The 21,001-nt window shown below is 38.7% G+C and overlaps 1 protein-coding gene and 1 long non-coding RNA gene across 12 annotated transcripts in view; one reads left to right on the top strand and one right to left on the bottom strand.

The window, feature by feature from the left end:
- The window catches only part of ELAVL2 (ELAV like RNA binding protein 2), a 111,577-nt gene extending 91,825 nt beyond the window's left edge, over positions 1 to 19,752 (top strand). For 9 of the 11 annotated variants that reach the window (XM_027652469.1, XM_027652474.1, XM_027652465.1 and 6 more), the window contains 4 exons: positions 10,844 to 10,997; positions 12,999 to 13,224; positions 16,505 to 16,543; positions 17,021 to 19,752. In XM_027652469.1, coding sequence (XP_027508270.1) covers positions 10,844 to 10,997; positions 12,999 to 13,224; positions 16,505 to 16,543; positions 17,021 to 17,351 — 750 coding nt within the window. In that variant the 3' untranslated portion in view covers positions 17,352 to 19,752. The remainder of the gene's footprint in view (positions 1 to 10,843; positions 10,998 to 12,998; positions 13,225 to 16,504; positions 16,544 to 17,020) is intronic. The other 2 variants (XM_027652464.1, XM_027652463.1) reach the window with 1 other exon arrangement.
- LOC113951470 lies at positions 4,512 to 7,379 on the bottom strand. Its single transcript, XR_003529167.1, has 3 exons — positions 7,092 to 7,379; positions 4,784 to 4,955; positions 4,512 to 4,640 (listed from the first exon to the last, which is right to left on the bottom strand). It is a non-coding gene; the product is annotated as an uncharacterized LOC113951470 (long non-coding RNA).
- Positions 19,753 to 21,001: the final 1,249 nt, after the last annotated feature.

Below are 21,001 nucleotides of genomic sequence, written 5' to 3'. Positions count from 1 at the left end.
TATCTTTCAAGGGAGGAGTAAAATGTGGAGTAAAAGACTCCTGCATTAACAAGAAGGTGTACTCAGGTTCTTGGTCTGAAAAGGAGTGGGCAAACAAATGGCCTGTCTTTAAACTGGCTTAGAGCTGTGCAAGGTGGTGAATAGGAGGTAGCTTTTTACCTGCACTGTTAGAGGTAGCAGAAAGACACAGGAAAATATCTGGCTTTTCTTCATGAATGCTAGGCTGCTTTAATACTGGGCACAGTCCTTTGTGGACTGTAGCTGCCAAGGGGACACTGAAGATGACAGTGTCATCATGTGGTGCTCCTTCCTCCCTTTAAAGGTGAACTAGAGCTGAGGAGCTTCCACTGTTCTATCCCTAACTCACTAGTGTGAGAGGGCCTGAAGAGGCAGAGCCCCTGCATGCAAGTTTTGTTAATCAAGAATGCCAGTGAGATGCATAAACATGTATGCAAATATGTGTTTGAAAGCAGAAAAAAATAGTCTGTCCAGCTAGAGGCCTGGGAGTAGACCTTTTATTTTAAGATAGCATTGATTATCTAGCTGTGTTTTACCTAGCCTAGTGCTGCTTAGAAGTCAGATTTAATAGGGTTTTCCTCCTCTGAAGCTCTTTGGATTATGGGGATGTTTACATGGGTAATTATTACCTGTCAAGGAAGTAGAAATTTAAGAAATAATTTATCTAAAGTATTAAATCTGTAGGTTTTTTTCCCACTACTTTGTAAATTTGCATATATTTAAAATAAAAACAGGCTTAACATGTAACATTCTGCCAACCTCGGTGTTGGAATGAAGTTCGTCAAATTCTTTGGCTACGAGTACGAGATGTTCTATTTTGCCATCATCACCTAACTGACTGCCCTCCTGTAGAAAACTGTGTAATGAGAAGAGCTAGTTAGGACTTGAGTAGAAGAGTGAGTACTAAAATATCACCTTTATGAATGCCCAAAGAAGTGCAGTACAGCATGGGAAGACTTTTGAAGTGAGGGATGTGCTGCAACTTCATTAGTGTCCTTTGAGTCAGAGTGTCCTTAAAACTTGGCATAATGTAGTGTAGTTTCACTTGGTGCCCTGAACCATTACTGAGATTTACAAGAAGATTCATTTTAAAGGAATTATGCTCCAATTTAGCCGTTCAACAGCTCCACCCTTAAATTTTACCGATGGTACTGCTCTTGAAAATGCTTTTTACATTTAATGGAAAATAACAAAATACTAAAAAGAAACATGATGGTTTGATTTCTGAGTTTAGTGCAGCATGTAAAAGATTGAGATTGTTCCTGTCTTTGCTACTGATACTTGTGGAGAAAAAATTTGGTAGTATCACTTTGTAGTAATTTTTTCGTTAAGTAATGTCCCTGGGTAGCAATGAAATACAATGAATTGTGTAAGAAGTCTATTAAAATGCCAGAGGCAAGTGAGCTGTGAAGGTGAGAGAAACCCTCCTTACCTTGTTATTTCTCACCCCCACTTCCCCCAACATTAAAGAACATTGTTCTAGTGAGGGGCAAAAGGGAATTCTATGTGGAGGTTTAATGAAAGCCAGTGATTTTTACTGATGTTATCAATCAGCAAATATTGAGAGAGAGGCTATCTTGCTAGAACATGTAGTGGTCTTGACAGGGTAACGCCATACTCAGGACTGTATTCTTAAGGTAAAATTTTAACTGCTCTAGCAGATCTGAGGCAGAAGAACAATTTGTCTTGAAACAAAGGTAAAGGTAGGGGTTTTTTCTTAAATTTCTGCAGGAGTTTTGTAAACTGTAGTTATGCAGTTTTTTAGCTGTGTTAACAGTTAAAGCTTTGACAGCATTTTCATTTTAATACCACACACACACACACACACGCCTTTTCTCCTCTGACTTTGAATGTTACTTAACCAGCTTAAAGTGGCTGCTTGTTTTTCCCATAGCAGAATAATACTGAGAGGAGGATTCACTTCTAAAAGCATATTGCTGTCACTTCCTGTAAACCACATTATGGCCACACGGTTGTTCATTTGTATACAGCGTGTCAGACCAAACCATAAAATGAGCTAATCTCACCTTCACCAATGACATAGTCTGTTTTCTGTTTGAGCCCCAAGGGCCATGTTGCTGCTGATTGGAGTTTCTTACAAGAGTCCATCCTTGCTTTCTCTGAGGAAGAGAATCCTTGGACCAGGGCAGATAATTGTAAGGCTGCTGAGCAGGTTTGCAGACATAAAGCCTCAGTAGGTGCATTAAAGTCCTTTCTGAGCTGCATTGGGTGTTTCTAACACAGAAATGGGCATATTCAAAGGGGCCAGCAGTACTGTATGGAGCTGAAGGAAGACTGCAAGCTTTGCTCAAAAACAAAGCTTTAAGCAAGCAAAAAAATGCCAACAAAACTAGTGAAAAACTGTTTCTTACCGCTGAGATTGATGGTGCATCTTTTGTACTCTGCTTTTCCCATGCTATGCTAAGTCCTCTAATTAGGCAAAATCCTTTAGGTAGGCTAGGGCTTTCCTAGGTATGGAGGTTTTTTACATTCTCTTTGGAAGAATGCTTTAAATTTTGTAAAATATGGTTTTACTTACCTTTGAGGAAGATAAACAGATATCTGTTAAGCTAGCAGCTTCCAAGTTAGTGTTTTGTTTTGCTTGGTTTTTTGTTGTTGTTTGTGTTTTGTTTTTTGGGGTTTTTTTACATATTAAATATTGACTCTGGTTGTCTTTTATCTATGCAGTTATAGTTTTTCCTGAAAGGCTGTGAGATAAATACTTCACTGAAGTGATAGCTGTGGCAATAGATGTTTTGTGTGCCTTTCTAGGAGATGTGCCCATGGAATAGTGCAAGAGAGACCCAAGGGATGAGCTTGCCACAGTTTCTGTCAGTTTTGTCCCTCGACAAAACACAGAGAAATTGAAGTTTATTTATTTCCTTCAGAAGAAGGGAAAATGTGTGAACAAATCTACCTCAACTCCAAAAGCATAAGGTTAATTGGGGTCTGTTGTTCAGAGACTTTGTTCTGTTGTATTACGTAGAGGGCTTAATATTATGCTGCATACCCTTATTCTCTGTGAAATCTGACTACTTTTTCCATTCTAAGTGTCTGAATTTCTTGGTGCTCTCACTGTTTGGGCATGAGTGGGAAAAGGGGGTGTTACCAGATCCGAACCATGAATGTAAAGTGTGGAGAAAGGTCTTTTGACAGTAAAAGTACGTGAGAAGTAGGAAAATGAAAATGTTTGGAGACCGAATCTCCTTTTGTTTAATATCTTTTATTTGTACTTAAATTCTGAGTTAAATGCTTATTTTTAACAAGACTGCAGATTTTAAAATATTTTTCTGTATTGATCCCTTTAAAGGCAAAACAGCAGAACTGCTATTCTGTGATTGTAGCGCATAATTCCCATCTCATGTTTCAGTGTAGAAACTGAACTTGAGCAGCTAGCTCATTTTCCTAGCTTTGTTGTGGTGATAGAGCTTTCAGCTTGCTGCACGCTGGAAGGTGGGGTCAGTGCGGGTATGCTGCGGGCAAGTAGCACAAGAGGTTATGGTGGTGGTTTCCTGACTGATGAGAGTTAAATAAAGAAACATGGTCAAAGAGGAATGAAAGTAAAAAGTCTTTCTGAGCTCCAGTACTCATTTTTGTGTCAGCAGGCTATTCTCTGTCCAGTAACTAATTTGGTGGAAGGCTCAGATGCTGGAGACCTTTTAGCCGGTATGCTAACATGCTTAGAGTGAAGGTTCTAAATATGTAACATTAGAAGACTTTGCTGTAAACAGCTACTAAGAGCTACAAAGGACTATCTGTAAGGAGACTTCACTTTATTTCAATGGAATTTACCTGCAGAGTGCTCATTCCTTAATTTTGTAAAATAAATACCTGTGTTATTTTTTCCTCTTACTCAAAAATTGGTGTTGGGTTTATATTTGGGAGTCTTAAATAGTTATGATATAGTTAGGGTACAGCTCTTTGGCAAAACCATGTTATTCAGGTAAAAATTGTTCCAAGAAAGAGCTTTATAAAATACAGGTACTTCTGTGTTGTCTAGTCATGTTCATGTGAACTACTATGCCCATCAGTAATCACTTTGAACGTATTCTAAGCCTTCTACTACTTCATGGCCAAATCTGATTGTGATGGTCTGGTTTTATAGAGGAGCAGCCTGTCAGGTTGGTCCATTCATGCCCTCAGCTGTTCCCTCTGGGAACAGAGCGGATGTGGATCCCATGACCAACCGCAGATTGGTGACACTGGCACAGGTTGTAGTTGTCAGAGCTGGAGCGCTTTTGAGATGTGGACTGAAACAGTGAAACCTCTTCTGATAATGCTGAAAGTCTGTGACTTTGGTGTCCATTTTTTGAATGCATTGCCTATTGCACAACAAGCTGTGAAAGCAGCAGCTTTATCAGATATGGTTATATTGATTATCTTAATCTACATACATAAGTGAAGCTGTGTTGAGCAATATCCACTTGTAGTTCTACAGAGTTGAGTGTAAGTCACCTTTGCAGAGGGAAGTCTGTGTCTGAGTGTCTTGTCTTCTCATTTGAGGGGATACAGGAAGTAAACCTGATGAATATACAGCAGTGTACTCTCCTGTTTCAGATGATATATTGCTGGCTAGTGATAGCTCAGACCTCATCTCTGAGGTGTGCTGCAGCATCTTCTTACTAGAAATTGAATTAAGAAGAAGTCTTGAGTCATGGTGTCTCATACAAATTTAAGTGCACGGTGCCTGGCACAAAGGCCTCTGAGAACATTGCTGTAACAAAAATACGTCCTTGTTTTTATTATACTTGCCAAGAGGGCTTACATATTCCTAATGTATTCCTCTTCTCAGTATAAATCTGTCTGGTTTGCAGATAGGTTTAACCCATTTTCATCTGCACACACTGGATGGTAATTTTTTACTGGATTTTTTTTTTTTTTCCACTGAAGCATGCATTTTAAAAGAACTTGTCCTGAAGGGCAAGCAGTGTTCTAAGCTGAAAGATTACACTGGTAGTTAATGAATGTAAACATTGACTGAAATTGATCTGGATAGACTTGAGAGATGGGCTGATTCCAATGGGATGAAGTTCAATAAAGCCAAGTGCCGGGTCCTGCACTTTGGCCACAACAACCCCATGCAGCGCTACAGGCTGGGGACAGAGTGACTGGAAAGCAACCAAGTAGAAAGGGACCTGGGGGTACTAATTGACAGGAAGCTCAACATGAGCCAGCAGTGTGCCCAGGTGGCCAAGAAGGCCAATGGGATCTTGTCCTGTATCAAAAACAGCGTGGCCAGCAGGAGCAGGGAAGTGATCCTTCCCCTGTACTCTGCGTTGGTGAGGCCACACCTTGAGTATTGTGTTCAGTTCTGGGCCCCTCAGTTCAGAAAACATATTGAGGTGCTGGAGCGGGTCCAGAGAAGAGCAACAAGGCTGGTGAAGGGACTGGAGCATAAGTCCTATGGGGAGAGGTTGAGGGAGCTGGGGTTGTTTAGCCTGGAGAAGAGGAGGCTCAGAGGTGACCTCATCACTGTCTATAACTACCTGAAGGGAAGTTCTAGCCAGGTTGGGGGTTGGTCTCTTCTCTCAGGCACTCAACAATAGGACAAGGGGACACGGGCTTAAGCTCCGCCAGGGGAAATTTAAGTTGGATATCAGGAGAAAATTCTTTACAGAGAGAGTAATCAGGCATTGGAATGGGCTGCCCAGAGAGGTGGTGGATTCACCATCCCTGGAGATTTTTAAACGCAGATTGGACGTGGCACTGAGTGCCATGATCTAGTAAATGGACTGGATTTGGACCAAGGGTTGGACTCAATGATCTCGGAGGTCTTTTTCCAACCCAATCGATTCTATGATTCTATTCTATGAAATCCTGATTTTAATATTTAAAGATTTCAGATTTAAAAACTTTTGAGAATATGTCAAGTAGAAGTGCTTAGGAGAAACTGATAGTAAATTCTGAAGTTCTTTGAGAGAATACAAATACTACTTCTATTTGCACTTTATACTAATAATAAGCTATAAGAAAAAAGAGCTTCAAGCATGGTACTGAAGTGTCTATAGGAAATAGCAGATAGTAAGAAACCGAAAAATTCATTTGTAGGGATTGTGTCTCTTATTTTTGGCAACTTCTTTACTTAACCTGCCAACTCCCAGAGCTATCACTTGAAAATTGTAAAATGGTTAATCGTGATGTTAAATGAAATATTAAAGCAGCGGTGAAAATGCTTGAATTTGGTGGTGTAATGTTTGCATTTCTAGAAACAAGTGTCTTTCCTAGTAACTGCAGTGGAAAATTTCAGTAAAACTGTTTTTTAAATTGATATCTCCATAGTAGTGCTGTTCAGTGTTGTACAGTGTGTGTCATCATTAAATATTTAAAACCGTAGGCTTTCAGTCGGTTCTTGACTTGCTTTCTGTTCAGTGGTTTTGACATTGCATAACTGTAATTGTTCACTTGTTGAAGTAGCTGTGGAATTAAAATCTTAGCACAGCTGTTAATTCAGTCTGTATGGAAATTGTTTGAAGAGACTAAATCTAGAACTATCAGCAAGTAATTATGGAATGATCAAACTGACAGGATACAGGTAGGGAGATGAATCTAGAGAGTCTCTGCTTTAAATTTGTATCACAACTGAAATCACTGGACTTTGACATCAATAGAGAAAAAAACCTGTATATCCCATACTCCAGGCAATGTTCTCCTGCATAGGAATTAATTCCCTTACACCAGTAATATTTTATGGTGTCCCTGTTTTTCTCTAGTGGTGCTGACTTACAAGAATCAAAGATAGCTAGTAATATTTTGTCAAAAAAAATCAAGTTACACTGGGTTTCTGAAGTTATGTTTCTTTGATTTCTTGCCTGGCCAGAATTTCTGGTGCTTAGCAAGATGGCTAGATATAGTGTTTGGATATTGGTGATGAACCGCTGATTTTGGTTTAATGTGTGTCATTCCTGTGACTAATCTGCTCACATTCGAGTATATGTCAGTTAGGATACATGAGTAGTCACTGGGGTACTTTCCATGAAGGGTAACCTGTGATTGGTGTTATATCTTAGGTGTAAAAAATATCTTACTGCACTGGGGAACCCAGAGCTGGAGGCAGTCCCATGCAAGTGTCTCACCAGTGCTGAGTAGACAGGAAGAATGACCTGCTGGTGATGCTTTTGCTAATTCAGCCTAGGTGGCTGTTGGCCATCTGTGTCACAAGGGTACATTCCGCTGGCTTATGATCAGCTTGATGCGTACGAGGACTCCAGAGTTCTCTGACAACCTGCTTTTCAGCCAGTCAGCTCCCAGTATGTAGTCATACATGGGATTATTCTCTCCAGGGGTGGACTCTGATTTTCTTGAATTTTTTTGAGTATCCTGCTTGCCCGGTTCTCCAGTCTGTTGAAGTCCCTCAGGATGTCTGGTCTGTCAGTTGCTCGTCCAAGTTTTGTAACATCTGTAAAAGTTTGAGTGTGCACTGCCCCATCATATAGTGAGGATGTTATCTGGTATTGGATCCAGTATCGATGGAGGCCAGTGACGAGCCTCCCACTGAACTTCATGCCACTGATTGCAACCCATTGAGCCTGGTAGCTCAGCTGGTTTTCAGTCTTGTCACTGCCCCCCTTAACTTTGTATGTATTTACAGAATCACAGAATCACTCAAGCAAACATTAGGTTTGTACTTAATGTGCACTTAGTGAGCGTATTTCAGGTCAGGTACAGTGTCAGGTCTCTGTACAGATGATATAAACAACATCCACTGTTCTCCCGTTGTTCACCAGAGCAGTCATATCAATCTAGAAGACTCTTAGATTGGTCAGACATGGCTTCACCTTTAGAAATCCATTCTGACTGCATCCAGTAACCTCCATGTCATTCATGTGACTGAAGGAGACTTCCGTGGTTAGTTCCTCTGTCACCTGCCCAGGGATTGAGTTGAGTTTCACCTGACTGTAGTTACCCAGAGGGCAAGAGAGTTTCTTGTTGCTCTAAGATGGGTGATACTTGCTTCTTTCCCCTCCTCAGAAACCTCCCCTCTTCCCCATGACCTTTCAAAGGACAACCAAGAATTGCCTTTCAGTGATATCCATCAGCTCCCCCAACACTTGTGGGCACAGCCTTTCAGGCCACATGGACTTCTCTGTGCATTTTAGGTATTCCTCACTGTGATCCTCTACCACTAAGAGTACATATTCCTTGTTCCAGACTTTCTACTGCTCTTGGGCCTGGGATCCCTGAATGTCAGTTGTACTGCTAAAGACTGAGGCAAAGAAAGTCTAAGTGTCCTGTTCTTTGCTGTGTTCCTAGTCAGCAGTGGGGTTTTTTTTCCCCAGTCTTCCTTTTGGTGACAGTATATTTCTACAGATCTTTTTTTTGTTGCCCTTCAGGTCTCTCATTGACCAGAAGGGAAAAAAACTTTGGATACGAAGTATTGCCTCACAGGTCAATTACTTTACTTAAGATTTTTCTTTACTTTTTGTGTGTCTCTCTGTTCATAGAGATCACAATGTTATTTTTACTTATGTTTTACTTCCTCAGTTTTATTCTATCTTGTGTGTCAAATTAGAATGATTTTTGACAGTCAGGAATGGGCAGCTGGTTGGAAACTCCAATTACTGCATTGGACTACTTAGGAACTGGAGCTATTTGATCTATCAGTATCTATAGGAACTACCTCTAGAGTAAAGTTTAGATACTTTGGATACTGGGAAAACAGTGGCACCCTAAGGCATGACTTAAGGCTTTTGGCAGGCCTTTGGTGTCTTCTATTCATACAGACTTATTTTGTCCTGTTTGAAAAGAGCTTATACTCTATAACCTCTGTTGTGAGTACTTGCAAGAGTACATGTAGAAAGGAGCTTTGTAACAGATATTTACTTAAGTTCAGAGCTATTGTAAAGTCCACAATACCAACAGCAAACCATAGGGGTTTTAGTTTCTCAGTAGTGAAATATTGATTAGCAGTTGTGGAGCTGTTTTGTTAAATTTAAAGAAAAGTTAGTGTTGTTCTTCCTTCCTTAGCTGACAGTTACAGGAATTTGAAATTTTCTCCAGAGGACCAGGCAAAATGCATATAGGAAGAAAAACATCTGACAGCTTAAAAAGGTTTGGATAGGACACTGTTCAGTGTATCTCAATTCCAAAGATAATTTAAAACTATAAAACAGTTCATTGTGTTCAGTTATAAATGGACTTTGTTGCTGTCCCTGCCTACTGTGTAGAGTTAAATTCTGAGGTGTTGGTGGAAGGGTTCCTTTTGAAAACAAACATTGACTTAGCTATTCAGAACTCCTTGGTTTTGCTAATACGTGAATTTACTGTGTCTAGGCCTGTCCCCAAGGCAGTCTGACTCCGTTCTTTGGCCTTTAGTCTCCTGAAAGTTATCCTGCCAAGTTCTAAGATGTGGAACTTTGTTTCTTAAAGAAACTCAGAGCCAAATGGGCAAGTTGGGCAAGTTTGTTCATTCTTTAGCTGTTATTTCTCTACCTGGTAGAAATGGGTGGCCATCACTGTCCTTGTTGCTACTTTGACTGAATGCAGGCAAACTTTAGTCTTGTGCTATAACTTTGAACATAGGTCTTCAGCTCTTGTGTGGCTGTCATGTAGAAAGAACAAGGCAGTGTGGCTCATGAGGCTGTGTGTTGGACAACTATAAGTTTTTTAGGTCAACCCTGTTCAGCCAGCACAAAGGTACCTTGCATAAAGCCTCTGGGTAGAACTTGAAGGATCACAGCAGTGTTCAGGATAGTGCTTGTTTAATCTCCAGGGTGCTCTCTTTTGTTTTACTTCCACAGGAGTCTTAGGAGTCTGCTGATCTGCACGAAAATGAGATAGGATTTGAAAAGAAATGTCAAAGAGTTAGGCAAAAGACAGATTTACAGAATCAAGTTTCAACTGCCCAGTGTTGGGTAATAGTGCAGGCTAATTGCAGGGGAGGGAAGGAAAGGACATAAATCTGACTACTCCTTCTTTATTTTTACGTTTTCCACGGTGAGAACCCCAGATAAAAGCATTTTGTCATGTTCAAGAAGCACAGATGTTCTGTTTTAATCATTCCTGTAGCAAGCATAAGACCACTTGTACAGACTTCAGTGGAAAGTAATGAACATACTGGTTTTGTAACATGTCTAAAGGTTGAAGGATATACTTGATCATCTTAAAATATTTCTGACTGACACTTGGAGGCACCAAGTGAAAAACTTTCTATCCAAAAGGATCTGAGAATCTCACTGTTAATTGACATTTAGATGTAAGACCTCTGTGTTGCTAAAATTGGCAAGCTGCTGATGAACAGTCAAAATAGAGGTTGGATTCCTGCTTCTGCCATTCATTCTGAGGCCTGTGAAAGTGATATAGCAGAGTTTATCTTGACCTCATGAATGATTGTGTCATTTGACAGGATGCTCAACACATGTACAAAGGTCACAGCATTTGAAAAACATTTGGAAACCTTTAAGTGCTTCAGACTGCCTTTTTGTGCTTTTGGCCTAGATATCACACTGAAATCTTCATTTCTTGTATGTTTTAGTGCTTTTTAATGAGAATTAAAAAGACATTCTTGGAACTTCTTAAATTTCTTTTTAATTTTACAGTAAGCTAACAGAGAACATTTTCTTCACCAAGGCTTGCTGGAGTGTGTACCTAGCTTTTTCTCATTTATTTGAAAGTAATTCTCCAATTACAGAGAGTCCATGCAGTCAGCTTCTTCTATGTGGTCTGTGTTGCATTCCATCCGTATTTTCAGAAGCCAGCTCCAGAAAAATAAAAAACAAATCTAAAGGCCCAGTGACCCATGTTCAGAACAAATTACTAACCTATTTCATCTGGTTTTAAAGTGTTGGTTTTCTAGGGGTTTTTTTTTGTTTGTTTGTTTTCCCCTCAGGTTTCCTATGCGCGACCAAGTTCGGCTTCTATCAGAGATGCAAATTTGTATGTTAGTGGACTTCCAAAAACAATGACCCAGAAAGAACTGGAACAGATCTTTTCCCAGTATGGACGCATTATTACTTCTCGTATTCTAGTTGACCAAGTCACTGGTAAGTAGGCAGTTTTGCATGACCTCTCCTTTTTGGACTGGCAGTTTAAGAAATATTTCATCTTTCAGTATACAGGTCTTGTCTCTATAATGTAGACCAGAAAATGCGTTTTTCTCCTGGAATTGTTCATAAATATGCATGGGCAAAAATAGACTGTGGAGTGTACTGAGCCAGCTTGAGTCATTTCCACCCTGAAGGTGCAGGTTTGAAGACTGTTTGATGACTTGTACTAAATTTGCAGCTGCTATAATCTTCCTCGCCAAGCTGCTGCATGAAAATAGTCGCTCAGCGCCTTACAAAATGCTATTAAACTTTATTTTTCTAAAAAAGAAAACTTTATGCAGAAATGCATAGCTGGTTCTCTGAGGCTAGGATTACAGAAGACCCACACATGTAATTGCTGTTAAGACTGTTTTCAAGGTCGATTCATTAACTTTGGGCATATGCATGAACTTTGAGTTCCTCAGGAGTAGGTAAGTTCTGTGATTAACTAGGTTTGACTTTTTTTATAGTTGTACCTTTTCAAAGTCAGATGTCCTTGTGCGTGAAAAACAGCTTTCAGTTGTAGGAGGTCATAAGCTTTGCAAAGTGTCTTACTTTGAAAGGATTGTACTGACCTGCAGAGGAACTTGTATGTAGTCCTTTGCAGTTAAAAGAAATCTCAATATTGACATATTATACAGTGTTTTAATAGTGTGAACTGCTGAGAGTGTAGAGAGGCATGGAAAGGAAAGCTAAAGACCGAACACTGATGCGTAGAAATAGCAGATTTGTGGGTCAGATTTCCAGTCTTTGCAATAAATAATCATTTACAGTATGTTCCTGTATATTCTTGCATAGAAATAGATGGGGTCTGACAAATGGGCCAGTAAGTAAATATAATTAAACTTCTAATGTGCTGGGTAATTCTGAGTATTAATAAATGCTGGTATTTGCACAGTAGTTTTCTAGCATAGAGACTGTTGTTCAGGTTTAAGCTTTCTTCCTTCCTTCTTAGTAATTTGGGAGAGGTAGGCTCAAAATGATATGAATAATAAGGTTGTGACACAAACTGACAGATAAAAAATGTGAAGTTGAAACTGTGACATTTGCCTTTTTGAAGCTTTTTTTATACCCGCTTATTGTCACTTTGATGGTTTAAATCATCATTGTTTATGAACTAAAACATAAAGGGCCTCTAAATGGCACTAGGAATATTACAACAAAGCATTCAAGTAATGTTGGCTGTTAGTAGCTTTAACGTTAATTGATTCAAGTGTTGACACCTTAGTGTTTATGTCTAAGACAATATAAATTTTTGATGTGCAATGTTCCTAAGACCTTCCTTCACTTTGCTGATCCCCTTGCATGTTGTCTTTGACTTCTCAATACCAAGAAAAGTTTCCCTCAAAAATAGCACTTAATGGTGTATGGTGATACACTGAAAATGAATCTTATACTTAAAGGTAACCATGAACTGTTAAGACATACCCATAATTCCTGTTACTGCAGTCTAGAACGTGCATGTCATCATCTTCTCAGCATATTTGCTCCAAAGGGACCTTCAAGGGGTACTGCAGGAGGGCATATGCCATTTTTTGCTGCTGGAGAGCAGATAACTAAGCTATTTACAGAATTTCTGTGAATGTAGATACTGCAGAGTAGTGTAAACTGACCGGCAGTTACAGTGCAGCTGGTTCTGAGTTCATCTCCATCCTCACCAAAATTGCTTTCTTTTGGAGTTCTTCTTTGACTCACTAGGTTTAAGTTCTTTCCCCTGTTTTCCCTCAATCCTCCAAGCTTTTTGCACAAATGAGTCTTACGTCAGTTAAATTAAAAATTAAAATTACAGTAGAAAATTCTTATTCTGAGCCGAAGCTCAGTTCTCTTATGCTCAAAATTTGTCATGTCTTCACAGTGATTGACCATTAACATAGCAATTGGCCTTGAAAATAAAATGTTAACTACTAATATTCTGGAGTCTCTGAATTAATTATTATATGCTTCCTTCACGTTGTGCAGGGGTATCAAGGGGCGTGGGGTTTATCCGGTTTGACAAGCGAATTGAAGCAGAAGAAGCTATCAAGGGCTTGAACGGCCAGAAACCTCCAGGTGCCACAGAGCCCATCACTGTAAAGTTTGCTAACAATCCAAGCCAAAAAACCAGTCAGGCTGTACTTTCCCAGCTGTACCATTCTCCAAACAGAAGGTATCCAGCACCTCTAGCTCAGCAGGCTCAACGTTTTAGGTAAGTCAGATAACGTGTACAGCTGTGCTGAAACCTGCATGTTCCCACAGACGTGTTTGTTTGCCTCCACTGTGGCGCTTTCCCGCTTCTCCAACTTCTGTGTGAACTTTAGCTCTGCTCCTACAGTACAGCTAAAGCAAAAAATGGATGCCATCCTACTGATAGCATTTCACTGTCTAATAAACCTCCTTAGCTAAACTAAAGTGTCATCTTTTTCTTCTACTCAGTCACTAAAAACTTTTTCGAAGATGACTTTTCATTTCTTAGATTATTCTTGAGTAATGCACAAGCTGATTCAGTTAACATTGACCTAGGCAGTTTAGTTTTCTTCTTAGCCATACAGCATACCACAGCCAGCCTTCTCTTCCCCACCCTCTATTTTTCTTCCCTATTCAGGCTTTGTTTTCTCCCTTGTTGGTTGTCTAAGCCCTCCATGCTACACTTTATCTTATTGCAAATTTTCATAATGAAGATTAGTCAAGTATTTTTTGCATGTGTTTTTTGGGGATATATGTTCCCATCACGTTGAAACTACAGCCATACAGTTCTCTGTGATATTTAGTGTGTTGAAAAGGACAGATGGTGAGAAGAAAGCAAAACAAATACTGTATTATCTACATTCATGAGTACATTGAGTTTTGTTTCAGTGATTTTGATTGTTTCTTCCCTCCTTCTGCTCCTAAAGGATGTGACTGGAATGTGTTAAACAGTAATACATTTCAGCAGTTTCTATTTCATTTTTTCAAGAAGTAAAATCAGGTGACAGTTTTCTTCAAAGAGAATGTACCAAATTTTAAAAGCTATGCATTGGCTACCCTCACTTATAGACTGAATATGCAGAGTTCATGGACTGCACTTCATGCTGACTGGGGTAGCTATAGTATTTAACTGATACTCCAGGTAGATCTATCACCATTAGTAAAAGTTCTCCAACTTTCAGAGTTTTCTCTTTGGATAAGACCTATTTCTTTGCACTTAAGTAATTTCTGTAGACTACCCCTGTCCTTCAGCTTTAGGCTTTTGACTTTAAATTTTGATTGGTGGAGGCTTATTGTTGTCTAAAAGGCAGTGTATTTTTGTGAATATCGCTGGCAAGTTGATTTTTTTTCTGAGATATTCAGTGTAAAGTAATGCTTTAAACCACCTTTAGAGATACTATGATAGCTCCACGTTACAAGTATAATGGTAACAAAAAGCACTGAATAAGTACCAAGTCTGTAGTAAATAGGAGAGAGAGAATAAAATCTTTTATCAGTGTTGAAGGAAGGAAAGGGTTTAACTGACTGATCAAAAGGTAAGCTGAAGTTGCAGACAAAATGAATTTAGTTTTTTTTGTGAAAGCCTTAAGACTTATCCTTCCTTGCTAAAAGACAGTCTTTTCAAATTTTTAGGTTTTTTAACTGTAAAGGGAAATCATCTTTTCTTGGGTTTTGGGTCTTTACTTTGCATTGTTGCAGCATTCCAGGTGTGGTGCTGACTAAATAGTTGAGATGGCACCAATGCTTCAGATCTTTCATTAGTTAACATGTGAAAGAAATCTTAATTCTTGACATTTGTTGACATTTCAGACGGGATTAACCGATGCAGTTGTCCCATCTCTGTTACGGTTGACAGAGGCCTGAAAACAATCAGCATAAACTTGGATAGTAAAAGCAACAGAATCAATACAGTGCCTCTTTTTTTCTTACTAAGAGAAAACTTGGTCTAGACTTTCAAAGGCTGCTCTACGTAATTGTTCTATAGGATGTGTAAATTAAAGCATCTTTAAAAGTTTCCAGTGGAAAGTCTCTGAGAATTTCTTCAAAATATTTTCAAATCTTCAAGGTAACTGATAGAAAATCATAAAAGTGATTCCATTACTGAATGAAGTCCTCAGCTGACTGCTTTATAGCAAGGACCTGTAAGTTGATGGTGTTTACAGAACTCCTCACCTTCCTCTCCCCCTCCCAGGATGTCAATGACAGTAGACCTCTGTCATTGACACTGAGTGTACTGATGATAGTCATGTATTGTTTAAATTCCTCTTTTCTGCTCTCTTAGAGATTTGGTGGCTTACTTTCTTGACAATGTATTACACAAACCTGGCTTACTGCAGAATGCTCTGTAGTTTGAGAAAACTAAGTCAACTGTACTTTGTTTTTAACCTAAGCTCATATTTTGTGGAGTCCTGAAGAAAATCTGTAATAAGATTTTCTCTTCCCATGTCTGGGATTTGCCAGGAAGAAACAAGAGCTTCTTCAGGATTGACGTTTTCCTAAAGAAGCATTTTGAGGAACTCCATGAATAAGAGTAATAAGAGTGGTAGGCACTGTGTGTCCCAGGTGTTGGCCAGGTAATTTCAAAGGGTTTAGAGCTGCAGTGTCATACCACAGTTTAGCAGCTTGGGGGAAGGAGAGGAAAGAAATACATGGAGAAAGCTTACAATCTAACATGTGTATGTGTATATATTGAAAAAACACTGGGACCCTTTTAGCCCCATTTTCATTGTTGAAGACAGGCAGAGAAATCTCTGCCTATTTTGTGTCCCTGTTAGTGAGGTGAACATCCTCATCCTGTAATGGTCTGATGTCGTTTTTGGACTGCTCTTTGTGACCGACATATTTAGAAAAGCACTTTTTGTTGTCCCCCACATTTCTGGCCAGCGTCAACTCCAATTAAGCTTTGTCTACACAAATTCACTCCCTTCAGTGACCGGCAGCATCTCTGTATTCCTCCTGAATATTATCACCCGACCTTGCTTCCACTGTCCATATACTTGCTTTTTTGACCTTAACTCCAAAAGCCCCTAACTAGCCTTCTGCCTCACCTGCTTGACTTTTTGGAATTATCAAAATGAGTAAGAAAATGAAAAATCCTTTTTGCAGTTTATGTTATGATGTTTGCTGCTGCTCCAAAATACTGCATCTGTCTTGGTAATTTTATGTGCAAACTGTCAGAAGCCTCAATAAAACTCTTCATCTAAACCAGGTTAGTAAGGTGGAAAACTTAACTAATGTGCTCACTGACTGTAACTTAATGCTGATGCTTTTTGTTTTAGGCTAAACTTGTGGTAGTGGTATACTTTGTGAAATGAAGTTCTTATGGTTGTGGTTACTACCCAAGAACTATTTTGTATTCATTAACTATATCAGGTGTAGTAAGGTGGGACAGCTCTTTCAGTGGTGATACATTAACATTATATGAGGTTCTGTAGGGTATAATGGATGTGACCGTAATATACCAAGTTTCCTTAAGGGATAGAAAAGTCTGAAGACTTAACATGTTGCTAAATGTTTTGTAGGTTGGACAACCTGCTCAACATAGCTTATGGAGTAAAGAGGTAAAAAAGAACTATTTGGTTTATAATAACCATATTCAAAATTATTTTGAAGTATTTTGCAAACTCTTTTCAGTAAGACTTATGTTGGATTTTTGCATGTTGAGACTTCAGCTGAGATTGTTCATTTTGTTGCATTGTGCATGAAATAGATAAACGTTTTATAGCAGTTCCATGGAATTCCTGTTTCAAATTACTAACCCTCACCAGGTTTATAGCATGCTTTCCATTTGATTTTCTATGTTTCATCATCTCAGACATACCTAACATAGTTCTCCCTACTTGTGTATAATTTTTTACATGATACTTGTCCATTTGGGGGGTAGAAAATGTTTGTGATGTCCCCTTATTAGCCTGAGCTAACATGTTCATCCTGTGAAAAGCTCTGTATCATTTTCTTTTTTATTTTGACATTTCTTTGCTGGGATTTTTTGTGAGCAGCCACCTTATGATTCTGTTTTGCTTTCCCTCATTCGTCAGTAGGTTTCCTCCAATGACCATTGATGGAATGACCAGTTTGGCTGGAATTAATATCCCCGGGCATGCAGGAACTGGGTGGTGCATTTTTGTGTACAACTTGGCCCCTGATGCTGATGAGAGTATCCTCTGGCAAATGTTTGGACCCTTCGGAGCAGTAACCAATGTGAAGGTCATCCGTGACTTTAACACCAACAAGTGCAAAGGTTTTGGATTTGTGACTATGACAAACTACGATGAGGCAGCTATGGCAATAGCCAGCCTGAATGGATACCGCCTTGGTGACAGAGTATTGCAGGTCTCCTTCAAAACAAACAAAACGCACAAAGCCTAATAAGTTATTCTCAGTGCATTAATACATGAAAACTATACAACAAAGGCAATTTACAAGAAGCTTTATGCATTAGTAAATGCCTTTGTTGTATGTCAGTGTGGAAATGGGGATAAAATGACTACTTAGCATCCTAAGAAATATATGAGATTTTTTATTGCTAATATTTGAATTAGAACTTCTTAAATATCTTTTGTGTTTGAATATTGACAAGAGGTACAGGGTTTTTACCTGTTACAATACATATTCTATTGCCTTCTTTGAAGAAGGTGGACCTTTTAAAATGTTTCAGCTAAGGGAAGAAGTTTTTTTCTTTATACATGACTGCCTTGAACCTATGAGTAAATACTGAGGCTTTCTGTAGTAGTTTAAGTTCTTTTTTTTTTTTAATTTTTATTTGCTTCATTTAATTTACATTGTAATGCATTGTTGTTTCAGTTTGTTGTTCAAGGAAAGTATCTGAAGTTTACATTTTATTTATAAAGTTGTAAGCAGTATTTATTTTATAATTATCGTTTGGGTTGGGGAATGGGAACTCATTATAAAAGCTTATTGTAAGAATACTGGAGAACTTTTCGTAAAGCAGTACCTTGCCAAAGAGATAAGAACCTCTTTGATGTGGGTTTAGAAAAAAAAGCATCTATTTTTGTAAAAAAAAAAAAAAATTTGGAGAAACTTTTTACTGGTCCTGGAACAAATATTTTGACTTGAATACTTTGAGAAATCTCTTCATATGACACCTAGTGAGCTTTTAAAACTTACCAGGAAATTTACAGTTGTTGGGAAAAATTTAGAAAGATTTATGATGTAGAAATACTTTTGAGACCTTTGTATTAAGAAGTAAAGTCAATGGGATGCACTGTTGGTTTCATTTTTTGTAATCATCAGTGGAGTCATTGATCATCCTGGTTATTAAGTGATAGGTGGCTCACATTAATTTGTGATTTTGAAACAAGTGAAAATTTAAAAAAAAGAATATAAGAGCAAACAGAAAACTTAAAATACTGAGAGATGGGGGAAAAAAAAAATCTGTTCTTCCTAAAGAATTCCCTTCAGATAGAGCTCACGGTGTTTAGTGATGTACTTGCTATTGTTTGAAGAATTGTTTTGTCTTAAAAGACATTGAGCATGGTTTGCACAGTAGCAAATCAGCAGAAGTGGCCTGAGTTGGGTATGTTAGGAGGTGTTTTGAAGGTTAAGTTCAAGGCTAACACCTGAGCTTTGTGTAATGTAAATAAGACCTTAAGTTATGAACCTTTCAGCCAATTTTGGTTTTGGTTTATTTTTTAAGTTACATGCCAAGTGATGTTCAATTTTGAATGTTTTTGTATGAGTTTTTTCTTTGTAAATGGCATTAACATTGTTACTTGAGGTCTGCTTTTTTTTTTTTTTTTGTCCTGAGGACTTGAATTTACAGTGCATCAAATCTGTTGCTCTTTTTGTCTGTAGATAGTCTAGCTTCAGCTGTTTATGGTGATGCAACATTTTTGTTTATAAATATGTTTGTGGTAAAAAAACAAATATAAACATGTTTTGAACAAATTTCCTTACATTTTTCGTATGAAAACCATAAATACCTGTATGCTATTGAAGTTTAACTTTGTATGATGCTTAAATCACTATTTGGGGAAATAGAAAAGAAGTCTTTACCATGTATTGAAGAAATTTAAGGAAAACAAATACAGAATATTTTCTGATTAGCATCTAGCTTATAATTAAATTTTTCAAAAAAAGCTGAGGGTTTGATGCCTTCACCAGGATGCACTGACAACTATGTAGTTACGTCCTGCTTTTGTATAAACTGAGATGCTCATACGCTTCCCCTTAGAAAAAGCAATGTTCTATGCATAACATAGTTGTACACTATATTTGCAGTTGGTTTTGGTTCTTATTCATTTAAATTGTAGTTATAAAATTTTCAGTATAGTACAGTACATATACTGTGAAGCGCGTGCTAAAGTGAATAAGCGAGTTTTCATGCTGACCCACTCAATGCTATTCAAGAGTCAATTGGCTTCCTGAGCACTTCCTCATTCTTAGGTGCATTTAGATTGTTAAAGCTACTCCTCTGCATTAAAAGTTGTATATAGTATATAAATCACAAACTTTCCAATGTGGGGAAAAACAGTAGCTACATGCTTCTTTCCTATACTACTGTAGCAACTAACGGCATTGATGAGAAGGCATGTAAATTGGGCTTCACTTTACAGTGTTTATCAGAGCACTTAGTAAAATATAAGGCTGGTATTTATTTGAAGTTGTATAGTATGACTTAATTCACATTTGTTGGAATAGAGAATATATTCTGTTGAGTATTTAAGAGGTTGTACATGTTTTCTTTTGTGTTTGGATTCTTTGTACTTTTTCATGTTCAGTACATCAATAAACAAAGTTGAAGGGAAAACAGTGTCATGAGCAGGTCTTTTACCATATTGTCCACTGCTTTAAGGAATAAGCAGTCTGAGTGAAAGACTTTTTTGCAAAGCTCTCGAGCTACTTGTAAATTAGCTTAGAATTCTAGTTACCAACAAGGTTCAGTAGGTATGGGGCTCTGGATGTGGTAAGGCAATCACAAAGGTCCTTCTCCATCAGAGGTGTTGCCAAGTCAAGAAAGGACTACACCTCCTGTCAAGTCCAGTTGCATGAGGAAGAAAAGAAAGATTGTAGTGATATGTGATTCCCTTTTAAGGGAAACAAAGATTCCAATATACTGGAAGGACCATCCCCTCAGGGAAGTCTGCCTTCCTGGGGCCTGGGATTAGGATGTCACCAGGAAACTTCCTAGCCTGGTTCAGCCTTCAGATTTCTACCTGTTGCTAGTCCTCCATGTGAGTGGTGACAAAGTGACAACACATAGTCCAAAAGCCATCAAAAGATTTCAAGGCCTTGATATAGTTGATAAGGGAATGAGGGATGCAGGTTATTTTTTCCTCTTATTTTTCCAGGTGCAGGTAGTGACACTGAAAGAATCAAACTGACCCAGTCCATTAATACATGAGTCTGTGGCTGGTATCACTGCCAAATTTTTGGTTTCCTTGATAATGGGATGGCCCACATAGCACAGGGCATGATGAATTCAGGTGGGATTTGCTTCAAAAGGAGAAGAGGACTGGTGGGACTTACTGATAAGGCTTTAAACTGGATATGGTGGGGAAGGGGAATGTTGTTTAATAGTGATAAGGTGTGGAATGATGTGCCATCCCAATCATATCAGCTAGATTCCAAAGTCCAGCAAGAGGTACCCAGAACCTGAAGGGGGTGTTGCCCTCTATATCAATAACCAGTGCTTAGAGCTCTGCCTGGGGATGGATGAGAAGCTAAGTGAGAACCTATGGGTCAGGATTAGATGCAGGATGGGGACAGGTGGACATTACAGTGGGAATCTGCTACTGTCCATCTGTACATGGACCGAGGAAGACTGAGCAGACAAGGCCCTTTACAGACAGATAGGAGTGGCCTTGCATTCACAAACCCTGGTCCACACAGGGGATGTCAGTTACTCCAGTATCTGTTGAGTGACAACACAGCAGGCCACAAACCTTAGGAGCTTCCTCTACTTCATTGATGATAGCTTCCTTCTACAAGTGATGGAGGAACCAACAAGGAGAGGTGCTATGTTGGATCTTGTTCTCACCAACAGAAAGGACCTGGTA

This window comes from Corapipo altera, unplaced genomic scaffold (assembly GCF_003945725.1).
Source record: "Corapipo altera isolate COAL_440 unplaced genomic scaffold, ASM394572v1 61286, whole genome shotgun sequence".
In the NCBI taxonomy this organism is placed as follows: domain Eukaryota; kingdom Metazoa; phylum Chordata; class Aves; order Passeriformes; family Pipridae; genus Corapipo; species Corapipo altera.
Note: the sequence above shows the minus strand (reverse complement) of the source record. Positions and strands in the feature narration are given on the sequence as shown.